Raw genomic sequence first — 15,056 nt, 5'->3', positions numbered from 1 at the left:
TGTGCATCCACTTCCAGCTCCACCACCATCATTAAGTTTGCTGACGACACCGTCGTGGTGGGCCTGATCTCTGACCACGACGAGTCGGCCTACCTAAAGGAGATTAGGAATCTGGAGAACTGCTGCCAGAGGAACAACCTCCTTCTAAACGTGAGACTGATGATGCGTTTATCATCAGTAATAGTGAACTTCAGCACTAAGCAGGAGAGGAACTACCAGACCCCCGTCATCAACGAGAGCCCAGTGGAGAGTGTGGACAGCTTCAGATACCTCGGTGTTCACATCACGCAGGACCTGTCATGGTCCTGTCACATCAACACCGTGGTGAAAAAGGCCCGACAGCGTCTCTACCACCTCAGACGCTTTTACTCCTGCACCATAGAGAGTGCTGGACCAAGGCCAGGAAGATGGTGAAGGACCTCAGCCATCCCAACAATGGACTGTTCTCTCTGTTGAGGTCAGGAAAGTGATTCCGCTCCCTGAAGGCCAACACAGAGAGACTGAGGAGGAGCTTCTTCCCGCAGGCGATAAGGTGTCTTAATCAGTACACCACACAAGACTGATCCATTTTGCACATCCATGCACACGGTTTTTGCACTCACTGTGGACATTCTGGACATTCACTTACACTAGTGGCCACTGCACAACTACACATTCGTGGACATTAATTAAGTTAAATTATCACAAGTCACTTTAAATATGTTACTTCAAGTATATTTGCACACCCCCTGGACATTCTGTTACCCGGATGCACAGTCACTTTAAACACTCTAAATCCATGACATTTCTATTTATACTCGATTTATATTCAACCTCATTCCCACATACAGTCCTAAAGTCTATATCTCTGTGTTGCACAGCTGTTCTTATTTTCTTATTTACCATATTTTTCATATATTTCTCTTATATTGTATATTTTTGTACTGTACAGTTGTTATTTTATTTTAATTCTATATTTTATTTTATTCTTTCCTAGTTAAATTTACCTTCTGTTTTCCTTTTCATATTTATTTTTCTATTTATAGTCTTTTATTTTAAGGTCACGAGCAGTCTAATCATTTCACTGTATAGTGTACTGTGTCTGACTGTGTATGTGACTAATTAAATTAGAATTTGTAATAATAAATCTATATAAAATACAATAGTACAGACATTTGGTCAAAAAATAAAGTGATAAATCCTCTCTCACACACACACACTCCTATCTGTGTTATGTTGTGTGTCAGGCAGATGATCAGTTTGTAGACTTTAGAGCTTCACTTCAACTGCGCCTCATACACGCATACATCCTGCGCATGCGCGCACACACACGGTCAATGTGTTTCCGGTTTCGCGTCACTTCCGGCTTCGTGTTTGAATTTTCTGAGCTGCCCCGCGCGCTAACGTGCTGCCGTGATTAATATTAACATTAAATAAACCACATTAATATTAATATAATCATTAAACCTGCCGCGGTGTGATGGAGATTCAGGGTGAGTGAGTGAGTGAGTGAGTGTGTGTGTGTGTGTGTGTTTGTGTGTGTGTGTGTGTAGTAGGGCGGTGTTACCATTAGCATGGCGCTAGCTGATTAGCCTGCATGCTAACTCAGTGTTAAACTACCGTGTTTTTATTAAGTATTAATATTATTGTTCACTAATGCGGGTTTATTATTTAAGATAAGAGTTAAAGAGAGAGCAGGGTCAATAATAATAACAATAATAATAATAACAATAATAACAGCTGCTCCTCAGGATTATTGATTTATAGATTGTTTATTGATTGATTGAGTCATTAATCGATTATTTCGGATTAGTTGATTTAGTCTATTGATTATCGATACAGTAATAATGTTCTGATTAGATAATTAATCCGTTCACTAACTTATCAGTAAATAATAATTTTATTGTTTGATGTTTCATCTTTTAACATTTTATTAAAATATTGTCTGGTTAAATTTACAGAGTAAGCCAAAAATAAATAAATAAATATATATACACACACACACACTAAAGGAAAATTAAAATATGATGATAGTATTAATATTATACTGTGTACTATCATATACACCAATATATAATGTGTACCATAAAATAATTTAAATAAATCCTTCATTAAGTTTTTTTTTAAGTGTGTATGCATTAATTTGGCTGACTCTGTGTTTAATGTACAAATACAACATGTACATTTAATCAAATTCAAATTTGATTTGTCACATACACAGTACACTATACAGTGAAATGCTTTAGACAACTGCGCGTGACCTTAAAATAAAAGACTATGAAATAGAAAAATAAATATGAAAAGGAAAACAGAAGATAAATTTAACTAAGAAAGAAAAATAAAATATAGAATTAAAATAACATAAGTGTACAGTACAAAATATGCAATATAAGAGAAATATATGAAAAATATGGTAAATAAGAAAATAAGAACAGCTGTGCAACACAGAGATATAGACTTTAGGACTGTATGTGGGAATGAGGTTAAATATAAATCGAGTATAAATAGAAATGTCATGGATTTAGAGTGTTTAAAGTGACTGTGCATCCGGGTAACAGAATGTCCAGGGGGTGTGCAAATATACTTGAAGTAACATATTTAAAGTGACTTGTGATAATTTAACTTACTTAATGTCCACGAATGTGTAGTTGTGCAGTGGCCACTAGTGTAAGTGAATGTCCAGAATGTCCACAGTGAGTGCAAAAACCGTGTGCATGGATGTGCAAAATGGATCAGTCTTGTGTGGTGTACTGATTAAGACACAGTATCGCCTGCGGGAAGAAGCTCCTCCTCAGTCTCTCTGTGTTGGCCTTCAGGGAGCGGAATCACTTTCCTGACCTCAACAGAGAGAACAGTCCATTGTTGGGGTGGCTGAGGTCCTTCACCATCTTCCTGGCCTTGGTCCAGCACTCTCTATGGTGCAGGAGTAAAAGCGTCTGAGGTGGTAGAGACGCTGTCGAGCCTTTTTCACCACAGTGTTGATGTGACAGGACCATGACAGGTCCTGCGTGATGTGAACACCGAGGTATCTGATGCTGTCCACTCTCTCCACTGGGCTCTCGTTGATGATGGGGGTCTGGTAGTTCCTCTCCTGCTTAGTGCTGAAGTCCACTATCAGCTCCTTTGTCTTACTGACGTGTAGAAGGAGTTTGTTCCTCTGGCACCAGTTCTCCAGATTCCTAATCTCCTTTAGGTAGGCCGACTCGTCGTGGTCAGAGATCAGGCCCACCACAACGGTGTCGTCAGCAAACTTAATGATGGTGGTGGAGCTGGTAGTGGCCACACAGTCATATGTGTACAGAGAGTACAGCAGGGGGCTCAGAACACAACCCTGCGAGGCTCCAGTACTGAGAGTGATGGAGGCTGAGACATGTCCACCCATCCTTACTGCCTGTGGTCTGCCAGTTAGAAAATTAGAGATCCACTGACACAGAGATGAGCTGAGTCCCAGGTGCTCCAGCTTGGTGGTGAGTGTGGAGGGAATTAGGGTATTAAATGCTGAGCTGTAGTCGATGAAGAGCATTTTAACATAATTCCCCCTTCTAGTGTCTAAGTGAGTAAGTTATGTGTGGAGGAGATGAGAGATGGCATCATTAGTAGAACGGTTTGGACGGTAAGTGAACTGTAGAGGGTCCAGTGTGAGATGCTGTCTGGTCCTGCTGCTTTCCTGGTGTTCACTCTCTTGAAGGCTCTCCTCACGTCATGCTCGGAGATAAAAACGTTTCCGGTGCTGGCAGTGCCTTCCTGTCAGCAGCCCTTAGCGCCGCTAGCATTAGCATCGCTAGCGTCTTTAGCTGCAGCCTCGATGCGAGCATAGAAAGTGTTCAGCTCACGTCCGCGTTCGTCATACTGGTTGTTGACGTTTTGTAGTCCGTAATTGTCCTTAATCCCTGCCACAGGCTACTAGAGTCACTCTGTTGGAGTTGTGACTCTAGTTTTCTCCCGTAGCGCTGCTTCGCCTCTTTCACCGCCTTCCGGACGTTGTATGACGCAGCCTTGTACGGGTCCATGTCCCCCGACGCGAGATTGTGCTTTGTAGCTGTCCTTGACTGTAGTGTTACAGTGGTCAAGTGTCCTTTCGCCCCTGGTGGGGCAGGTGATGTGCTGATAAAAGTTTGGCGCTGCGCGTTTGAGGTTGGCACTGTTAAAGTCCCCCGCCACAATGAGCGCAGCGTCCCGGTGTTGTGTTTGGTGCTGTGTGAGTGCCTCATGCAGCTCGTATAAGGCAGTGTCCGTGTCCGCTTGTGGTGGAATATAAATGGCACTGATTATGACCGATGTGAACTCCCGAGGTAGATAAAAAGGACGACACATGATGGACAGTAGTTCCAGATTTGGTGTGCAGGAGCGTGTGAGAGGAACAACCCTTATGCTGTTGCACCAGCTGTAGTTCCCCATTAAACACACGCCGCCTCCCCTTGACTTCCCCGAGTCCCGCGTCCTGTCCATGCGGTGAACCGAGAAGAACTCGGCCGGCTGGATGGCGTGGTCCGGCACTGCTGGGTTCAGCCATGTCTCGGTGAAGCAGAGGAGATTGCAGTCCCCTAGAGAGAATTTATATATAATATATAAAGAAAAGAATATATACACAGCTTTATCTCTTTATGAAACCCAAAAACTGTACAGAATCAAATCTGAGACTCCTGAGTTTAAATCTGTAAACATCTGTCTCTCTCTCTCTCTCTCTGTCACTCTCTTTCTGTCTGTCCTGGTGTCTCAGGTATGGAGCCAATGTCTCTGGGTTCCCCTTCGTCCCCGAAGCCAGTGGGCGGAGCTCAGTTCCTCCCCGGGTTCCTGATGGGTGACCTGCCCGCTCCCGCTACACCACAGCCCAGACCCCTCAGCCTGGGTGTGGGCGGAGCCGAGACCAGAGCCTCGCCCTTCACGGGTCTCTATCTCACTCTCACAGACACACACACACACACACAAATGAGGCTAAGTGTAATAAACACAAGTTATTCTGATTGTAATTATTATTATTATTATTATGATAATTATTAATATTATCCTGACTGTCCCGGTGCTGTAGGTGTGTCCGGTGGTTCTCCCCCTCAGCCGGTGGTTCCCACTCCTAAAGATAAGAGCGGCGCTCCTCCTGTCAGGAGTATCTATGACGACCTGTCCAGTCCAGTGGTCGGGTTTTCCCCACTCACCTCACGCAAACAGGCAACACCACACACACACACACACACACTCACAATACTGTCTGTTATTACACGTCTCTTACTGTGTGTGTGTGTGTGTGTGTGTGTGTGTGTGTGTGTGTGTGTGTGTAGGGGTTCTCCATGATACACACTCCTCTGTCTGGTCTGGCTGCGACTCCAGGGTCCGGTAAGAAGTGGTCACATGACCCTCCTGATTTGGCTAATAACTCACACTCATGAGCGTATGGGTTTAAACACACAACCTGTGTGTGTGTTTAAATATTTATATTCGTGTCTTAAGCTTCATGCTCCCCATGTCTGTGTGTTGTAGGCAGTGTGTTTAGCCCCGCCTCTTTAGTACAGGTGAAGAACGCCATGTCACCTGCGCAGGTCGATCCCTTCTTCACTCAGGGCGACGCCCTTTCCTCTGAGGACCAGCTCGATGACACGTGGGTCACTGTCTTTGGGTGAGTACATGAAGTCCTGCCTTTCTACGGGTGGGCTGTGTGTGTGTGCGTTAAAATCAGGGGGATTGTGTGTGTTTTTAATTCAATTTTATTTATATAGCGCTTTTAACAATGGTCATTGTCTCAAAGCAGCTTCACAAAAATGAAAGAAATTTATTAAAAAATAATTAAAAAAAATAATTATAATGATGTAATAATAATAATAAAATAATAATAAATTGTGTATGTGTGAGAAAAATGTGTCTAGATAATAATGAGATGAATGAATGAAATGTCTCTGATGAGCAAGCCAAGGGTGACGGCGACAGTGGCAAGGAAAAACTCCCTGAGATGGCAATAGGAAGAAACCTTGAGAGGAACCAGACTCAACAGGGAACCCATCCTCATCTGGGTGATAACAGATAGAAATAACATCGTGTGTTATGCAGCTAAAAGTACAATATAACAGAAATTCTTTAAATTAACATGAAGTCCAGTTCAGCACAGGGAGTCAGTAGGTGCAGAGGGCAGATGGGGTCTGGATCACTGGGAGCACAGGAGCAGGATGTGTAGCTCCAACCATCATAAAGCAGAATCCAGCTGGAGCTGGTCCCTCTCTGGATGCCTCAGGATCCTCGCAGGGTTGGCCTTTGTCTACTGAAGCTGGTACAATCTCCAGATGCCTCGGGATGGGTAGAAAAGTAAAGAACAGATGGAGAGAATTAGCGTAGTTGCCATTAAGGATAGATGTACTGGAGTATGAGGTTATGGGATGAGTTACGCGTATGCCAGATTAAAGAGATGCGTCTTGTGTGTGTGATAAATTTTAAGTCTTGGTTTGCAAGCACAGAGTATCATGTATTACGCATGCGCTTCTTGTTCTGACGCCGAGCGTCACGTGATCACAACTGAGCCAACGGTACTGAACTGCGGAATTGTGGGTAATCGTCTCCCCTGCTGGGTCTTAGTGCTCGTCTCTTACTGGTATAATCAACATCCGTGCACGTGTGTACTGTTTACTATAACACTTTGACCACGTGTGTGCATAAAACATGTTTTATTTTGTGTTCGTATATATATGTGTGTGTGTGTGTATGAAAGTTGTCCATACACCCTTTCACATGTGCGTGTAATAAACAATGTGTCATTAGAAAGGTTCCTTGTTAAAGATCCTGTTTCTCTCTCTGTCAGAAAGCTCTGATTTTGTTAGTGTGTGTCTGCGTGCGTGTCATTAGAGAGTGTGTGCCTCCTCCCTCCTGCTGCCTTTAAACACACACACTATTGGAAACACTGCTCTGTCACGATTCTTTTCAAGTTCAAGTAGGCTTTATTGTCATTACAACCATATACAGTTAGTACACAGTGAAACGAAACAACGTTCCTCCAGGACCAAGGTGCTACATGCAACATAAATCTACAACATAAATTAACAGAAACACTAAACTAGCTAACCAAGAGGCCTAGTTAGCTGGCTAGCAGAGACAGGACAGAGAGACCTAACATAAATTACAACATAAATTAACAAAAACTAACTAGCTAAGTAACATTTTTATAGACAACATAAAGTGCACGTGCAAATGTGCAAACAAGAGCAACAACAAAGTGACAGTGCGCAACCACGACATAACAGAACATAAAATATGGTGTTGAGGTAGTGGGTAAACATAAACATTCCTTAAAACAGCAGCAAGAATTGAGGAATTAGTGCAAAATGTAGTCCAGTAATGATCATTGTGCAAATGATTGTTAAAAACAGTGAAGCATTTACAGGTTGGTGTGTACGATAATTTGGTGGTGTAGGTCAGTGTGTCTGCACTTGTGTTGCTTAGTCAGTCCAGTCCCAATATTCTGAGGTAGTTGAGTTAAGCTGTGTGATACTGTTTGTGTTTGTTTGTGTGTGTGTGTTTATCAGTCCAGTCCCTTTTTGTTGAGGAGACTGAAAAAAGCTGTTGCACAGTCTGGATGTGTGTGCCCGAATGCTTCGGTACCTTTTTCCAGATGGCAGGAGTGTGAAGTGTGTGTGAGAGGGGTGTGTCCGATCAGCCACAATGCTGGTGGCTTTGCGGATGCAGCGTGTGGTGTAGATGTCTTCAATAGAGGGGAGAGAGACCCCGATGATCTTCTCCGCTGTCCTCACTATCCGCTGTAGGGTTTTGCGCTCCGATATGGCACAATTCCCAAACCAGACAGTGATGCAGCCGCTCAGGATGCTCTCGATAGTTCCTCTATAGAAGGTGGTCAGGATCGGTGGTGGAAGCTGGGCCTTTCTCAGTCTTCTCAGAAAGAAGAGACGCTGTTGGGCTTTCTTGTGTTGAAAAGCTGGTGTTGAGGGACCAGCTGAGGTCCTTCTCTAGGTGGACACCCAGGAATTTGGTGCTTTCGACGATTCCCACAGAGGAGCCGTTGATGCTCAGCGGAGAATGGTCGCCTCGTGTCCTCCTAAAGTCAACAGCCATCTCCTTTGTCTTGTCAACATTTAGAGACAGGTTGTTGTCTTTACACCAGTCCGTTAGCCTCTGCACTTCCTCTCTGTACGCTGACTCGTCGTTCTTGCTAATGAGACCCACCACGGTTGTGTCATCAGCGAACTTAATGATGTGGTTCGAACTGTGTGTTGCTACACAGTCGTGAGTCAGCAGTGTGAACAGCAGGGGACTGAGCACACAGCCTTGTGGGGCCCCAGTGCTCAGTGTGGTGGTGCTGGAGGTGCAGTTCCCAAACCGTACTGACCGAGGCCTTCCGGTCAGAAAGTCCAGGATCCAGTTGCAGAGGGAGGTTTTCAGGCTCAACAGGTTCAGCTTCCCAATCAGTTGTTGGAGGATGATAGTGTTTAATGCTGAGCTGAAATCTATGTACAGCATTCGAACGTATGTGTTCTTTTTGTCCAAGTGTGTAAGGGCAAGATGGAGTGTAGTGGAGATGGCGTCGTCGGTTGAGTGGTTAGGACGGTACGCAAATTGCAGGTGAGAGGGGTAGCAGCGTCTTGATGTGTCTCATGACGAGCCGCTCCAAGCACTTCATGATGGTGGGAGTAAGTGCAACAGGGAGGTAGTCATTGAGACAGGACACAGTAGACTTTTTGGGCACGGGGACGATGGTGGTGGCCTTGAAGCACGTGGGAACGACGGCGCTGCTCAGAGAGATGTTGAAGATGTCGGTGAGAACATCTGCCAGCTGTTCAGCACATTCTCTGAGCACTCTGCCTGGGATGTTGTCTGGTCCAGCAGCTTTACGTGGGTTGACTCTGCGTAGAGTTTTCCTCACCTCAGCTGTAGTGAGACACAGCACCTGTTCGTTCGGAGAAGGGGTGGTCTTTCTCGCCGCCACGTCGTTCTGCCTGTCAAATCGAGCATAAAAGTTGTTCAGCGCATCTGGGAGGGAGCCGTCACTGTCACAGGCAGGTGATGTCGTCCTGTAGTTTGTGATGGCTTGTAAGCCCTGCCACATGCGCCGTGTGTCGCCGCTGTCCCTGAAGTGATTGTGGATTTTCTGGGCGTGTGCGTGCTTTGCCTCTCTGATGGCCCGAGAAAGTTTGGCCCTTGCTGTTCTGAGGGCCACCTTGTCTCCCGCTTTGAAGGCAGAGTCTCTGGTCCTCAGAAGTGCACGCACTTTCGCAGTAATCCACGGTTTCTGGTTGGGTCGTGAGATGATGCTCTTGGAGACAGTGACGTCATCGGTGCACTTGTTGATGTAGCTGGTCACTGATGACGTGTACTGCTCCAAGTCAGTGAAGTCGCCGTAAGTTGCAGCCTCCCTAAACATGTTCCAATCACTGCTCTCGAAACAGTCCTGAAGAGCAGAAATGGCTCCTGCTGGCCAGGTTTTCACCTGCTTCAGAACCGGTTTTGAACGCCTGACGAGTGGTCTGTATGCTGGAATTAGCATAACAGAGATGTAGTCTGAGTAGCCGAGGTGGGGGCGGGGCTCTGCCCGATATGCGCCGGGGATGTTTGTGTAAACAAGATCCAGCGTGTTTTTCCCTCTCGTTGCAAAGTCCACATACTAATGGAATCTAGGAAGCACTGACTTGAGATTTGCATGGTTGAAATCTCCAGCAACAATAAACAGTCCATCCGGGTGTGTATTTTGCAGTTCACTGATCTTTGTATACAGTTCCCATAGCGCTTCCTTAGCATTAGCGCTAGGTGGAATGTACACTCCGATAATGAAAACAGTGGTGAATTCTCGTGGTAAATAAAAAGGTCTGCATCTAACAATCACAAACTCCACTAGCAATGAGCAATAACTAGAAACTAGCACAGAGTTCTTGCACCATTTCGTGTTGATGTAAACACACAAGCCGCCACCACAAGTCTTACCGCACAGAGCTGCATTTCTGTCGGGCCGAAACGAGGCTAGCCCGTCTAGCTGAATAGCGGCGTCCGGTACTCTGTCGCTGAGCCATGTCTCCGTGAAAACAAAGACACAGCAGTCTTTAACCTCACGCTGTGTAGCCTGCTAGAGTCGGATGTAGTCCAGTTTATTGTCCAGAGAGCAGACGTTGGATCTTTTCAAGTCAAGTCGGCTTTTATTGTCACTTTAATCATATACAGTGAAACGAAACAATGTTCCTCCAGGACCAAGGTGCTACATGCAACATAATTAACAACATAAATTAACAAAAACTAACTAGCTAACTAAGAAACCTGATGAGCTGATTAGCTGAAACAAGACAGATTGACATTTCAAAGGTAAAATTATGATTTTACATGAAAATCGGGATCATGATCAAAGGCAAAAAATGATTGAGGCAAAAGCTTCTTTTAATTAATTTTAAAAGCTTGTGTTATGCGCAGGGTAATGTGTTTTATTTTTACTTCACAGCAGTGATTCCATTAGTGTGTGCGCGCACTCGAGTGTCATTAGAGAAGTTTCTTGTTATAGAAGCAGTGTTTCTGTTAGTGTGTGTGTGCGCGTGTGTGAGAAAGTCTTTCCACACAGTAGCCCCCTCAAATGAGAAAGGAAGAAGGGCTTTTGTCTAAGACTTCACACACACACACACACACACACTATATATTTACGTATATTTGAAAATTTTAATATATTATTAAGGGAAAACATTAGGTTGTTAAATTAAAGGAGGTTTTTTGAAGTTAGCCACCATTTTTGTATCTTATCTTATCTTTAGAAGTATCAGTTCAGGAACTGTTTAGGCAGAAGTACCGTTTTAAAAGTATCAATCTGTATATCGAACTATTTACTATTTTATTAAACTGTAAAAAACCCAATTGATACTTAACCATAATTAGAGGTGTGGGTGTGGTTAAGGGTGTGGGTGTGGTTATGCAAATACTGAAGCGTGCGTGTAACTTCCTGCAGGTTTCCTCCCGCCTCCGCGTCCTACATCCTGCTGCAGTTCGCTCAGTACGGGAACATCCTCAAACACGTGGTGAGTGACGAGGTGTAGATCAGCTACGATCACACTGTAACACTCCTCTGTCTCTAACTCTCGGGGTGTGTGTGTGTGTGTGTGTGTGTGTGTACACAGATGTCTAACTCAGGGAACTGGATGCACATTCAGTATCAGTCTAAACTGCAGGCCAGAAAAGCACTCAGTAAAGACGGCAAGATATTTGGGGAAGCCATCATGATCGGGGTCAAGCCCTGTATCGATAAGGTACATACACACATGCGGCAGAAGAATGTAGTTATGAATACTGACATACAGAATCTCACAAAAGTAAGTACACCCTTACCAACAATAACTCAACAGACAGACTTTATTGTATAAATAACCGGCAGGGAAAGTGAGTGCACCCTCAGTGAACATGTTGTAACCGTGTCCAGAGTGTCAGTGTTGTGTGTGTGTGTGTGAGCTCCGTCGTTATCTATCACGGCTTTAATCCTCCTGGACCTGGACTTCACCAGAGCTGCACAGGTTGTTGCTGGGCTTTTCCTCCACTCCTCCATAATGACATCACAGAGCAGCTGGATGTCACACACACGGCGTCCCACAGGTGATCAATAGGGTTCAGGTCTGGAGACAAACTCGTCCACTCACACACATGGCATGAGGACATAATGAGTAGGTCATGTGACTCTGCTCGGTTAAAAATTTACAGCTGTTATCACTGAGGGTGTACTTACTTTTGTCTCCAGCTATTGTTTAGACACTAATGTCTGTATGTTGAGTTATTTTTCTGAGGACAGTAAATCTGTACTGGTATACACACTACTCACTGACGACTCTCGAATGATGGTGGTGTGTGTGTGTATGTGTGTGTGTGTATACAGAGTGTGATGACGTGCTCAGACAGGAGCGGTGCTGCAGTGTTCACTCCTCCAGTAAAGAACAACACCAGTGTGTCCTCCATCTCCACACCACGCTCAGCCATGAGACCCCTCAGTACACCACTCACACACACCACCGCTGAGTATCAGGTACACACACACACACACACACACACCTACGAGTATACACACACACGAAATCAGAATTAATTAACATTGAGTTCTATAAACCAACATGTATTATTAAATACATTAAAATTGGGTGCTGATTCGATTAATATTGTGATTCTATAAGTATCATGATTTTATAAATATCCTGATGTGATATTACATTTTCAAACGATTTTATTACAATTTTAAATCGTTTAAAAAATATATATATTAAGTAATTAAATGTTAAACGCGATTAAACACGATTTCCGACTATTCAATTTAATTAAATTAAATTTTATTTGTATAGCGCTTTTAGCAATTGTCATTGCCGCAAAGCAGCTTTACACAATCAAAAGAATTATTTAAGTTTGTATGAAATGTGAATTTGTATGAATCAAAATGGTCAGTTTGTCCCTGATGAACGAGCCGAGGGCGACAGTGGCAAGGAAAAACTCCCTGAGATGGTAATAGGAAGAAACCTTGAGAGGAACCAGACTCAACAGGGAACCCATCCTCATTTGGGTGAAACAGAAAGTAGTAAATGATCTGCATTTATACAGTGTGTAGGGTGGGAGGCAGTTCAGCTATAATAGCTGATGTTAATTGATGTTAATATGGAGTCCAGGTAGTTATTGAAGACCCAGGTAGACTTGTAAGAAGTTCCAGTCATGAACTATCGAACTGTCAAGTCCCCAGAGAAACAGTTGACAACACCAGTCAAGGCCAGAACCATCTTCTAGGTAGAGAGGATCATCCCCAGACACCAGACGCATCCCAGAGAGACACACGGGGCATCCATGTGACGAGATCTTCAGCCAGAAGCGGGGCACCAGGATGGGTCAGACAGGTCCGGAGGGCAGAGGGAGTCTGGATCACTGGCAGCTCAGGAACGACATGTGTAGCTCGACAGAGAGAGAGAGAAAGAGTGAAAGGGGGAGACAGGAGGAGAGAAGAAAGAGAAAGAGGGAGAGAAAGAGAAGAAGAGGAGAGATGGCAGTTAGGTCTGGTCACAGTCACACAATGTATAATGTGAATGTATATTAACTGTAGAGTGCAAGCAGAGACTCCGGCAGGACTAACTATGACATCATAACTAAAAGGGAGAGCCAGAAGGAAACACAAACATGAGGGGGAACTGAGATGACAAAAAGCAAACAATCACCTCACCGTCAGCAAACCTGAGTGATCAATGAGAGTGAGGAAGACAGCATCCAAACATACCAGTTCACCATATACTCGGAGCAGATCCGACTAGTCAGTGCACACAGTGTTGTGAGACTAAAATGTAAGTTTTATGGATATTTTAGAATTATGAAATAACAGCATCCAGTCATTCAGTAACAACAATAACAGTCTGCTTTTATCCTTTTACACACATGGGTTGGCTATTAAATCCTAAAGATGCTTTTTATTTTTCCTCAGTTTACTGTATGTATGTTATTGGTGTAGATTTACATTAAAATGCTGTGTGTGTGTGTGTGTGTGTGTGTGTGTGTGTGTGTGTGTGTGTGTGTGTGTGTGTGTGTGTGTGTGTAGGTGGTGTCAGACAAAGGGACCCCTCGTAAGGATGACAGTTTTGTGTCCAAGGCGATGGAGTACATGTTCGGCTGGTGACGACGGCTGATGTCAGCGGGGGAGGTCACACAAAGCACTTTAGTGTATGCTGGATCCTGATGAACACACACACTCTTCGCAGGGTGTAATGATGCCTTAAACCTGCTGCTCAGAGAGACTTTCATCTCTAATCACAGTTGTAATGACATCACAGACCCTTTCAATCATCTGTCACACACACACACACAGACACACCCACAGCGTTTTTAACACACATGTGCATTCAGAACTTTATCATTACCTTCACACAGTTTTGTATTATGTATCCTCTCTCTCCACTGTAATAATGATGTGTAAATAAAAGTCTCTTTGTCTAACCAGTCTGTCTGAGAATTCAGTGAAAGGAGGTTGATGAAGACACTTATCCTAGTAGTTTCATCAGTACACAGGAGGCATGGTCGGACTGTCTGTCTGATTCACGTCTAAAGCGCTGGCCTCATTTAGACACGCCCTCTTTTATTTGATACAAGCTTCAGAGCTTCGGTGTCAAAGTACCATTACTAACTCCTCATGCTAATGTTTTGGAGTGAGGTTAGGACTGTATGGCGATGCGGCAATAACTTCCAGCCGAGTTCCTGTAATGTGCGAGTGGTGTTGGTCAGTGTGTGTACAGTTCATACACAGAAACGTTTCTTCCACAAGAAGTTACGCACTTTATTGTGACATTGAATTCTGCTTAAAAATCGCCTTGTTATAATGTATGTTTAGTTAATGCACACAGTGTATAACTAACATACAAAACACTTATACAGTGAAACCTCAGATCACGAGTAACGCGGTTTGCGAGCGTACTGCTAGACGAGCAAAGATTTTTAATAAATTTTGATTTGGAAAACGAACAAGTCTTGGTTTACGAGTATCATGTATCCTGCATGCGTATCTTGTTTTGACGCCGAGTGTCACGTGATCACAACTGAGAAAAGGTTTTTTCTCTTTCTTGTGCTGCGGAATTACGGTTAATTCGTCTCCCCTGCTGGGTCTCAGTGCTCGTTTCTTACTGGTATAATCAACATCCGTACTGTTACACTGTACTATAACACTGTGACCATGTGTGTGTGTAAAAGATATATTTTTTTCTTTTGTAAGCGCGTGTATACAGCACACATGTATTGTTTCCTATAACATATGTGTGTGCTTGCGTGTAAAGGAAAAGAATCTCATTAGAGGTTAAATTCCTTTACACAATTCCACGCACATCTACACTACATGTTTACGTTTACATTCTGGACCATTGCACAAAGACACTTTTTTTCTATGCATATTTGCACACCATCTTTCTCCCAAAAATATAAAAATTTTACAATTTCTTACATGTTCTTGTACAGTATATTTCTATTTTTAGTTCTATTTTTCCTAGTTCAATTTTATTTTTATTTTTTATTTAATTTTTCTTTTATTCATATTTATTACTTATTATAAGCTTTAATTCTCTTTTTAAGGTCACTGGCGGTCGTTTAAGCATTTTACTACATTTCGTACTGTGTATGAC

General features: G+C 43.6%; 1 protein-coding gene across 1 annotated transcript; it reads left to right on the top strand.

The window, feature by feature from the left end:
* The first annotated feature begins 1,319 nt into the window (after positions 1-1,319).
* On the top strand, positions 1,320-13,887 carry nup35 (nucleoporin 35). The gene is made up of 9 exons (XM_053490578.1): positions 1,320-1,472; positions 4,700-4,867; positions 5,009-5,145; positions 5,256-5,310; positions 5,455-5,590; positions 10,889-10,958; positions 11,058-11,186; positions 11,804-11,950; positions 13,490-13,887. The coding sequence occupies exons 1-9, from the start codon at positions 1,460-1,462 to the stop codon at positions 13,565-13,567; spliced, it is 933 nt and encodes a 310-aa protein (XP_053346553.1). The 5' UTR covers positions 1,320-1,459; the 3' UTR covers positions 13,568-13,887.
* The last annotated feature ends 1,169 nt before the right edge of the window (positions 13,888-15,056 follow it).

Source organism: Clarias gariepinus, unplaced genomic scaffold (assembly GCF_024256425.1).
Source record: "Clarias gariepinus isolate MV-2021 ecotype Netherlands unplaced genomic scaffold, CGAR_prim_01v2 scaffold_29, whole genome shotgun sequence".
NCBI classification, from domain to species: domain Eukaryota; kingdom Metazoa; phylum Chordata; class Actinopteri; order Siluriformes; family Clariidae; genus Clarias; species Clarias gariepinus.
This window is presented reverse-complemented; position numbering and strand designations above follow the sequence as displayed.

What these genes read in the sequence shown, in the direction of transcription:
- nup35 (XM_053490578.1), top strand. An exon ending in GGCTGCGACTCCAGGGTCCG is followed by an intron (nt 5,311 to 5,454) that starts GTAAGAAGTGGT and finishes TGTGTGTTGTAG; the next exon opens with GCAGTGTGTTTAGCCCCGCC. An exon ending in GGAACATCCTCAAACACGTG is followed by an intron (nt 10,959 to 11,057) that starts GTGAGTGACGAG and finishes GTGTGTACACAG; the next exon opens with ATGTCTAACTCAGGGAACTG.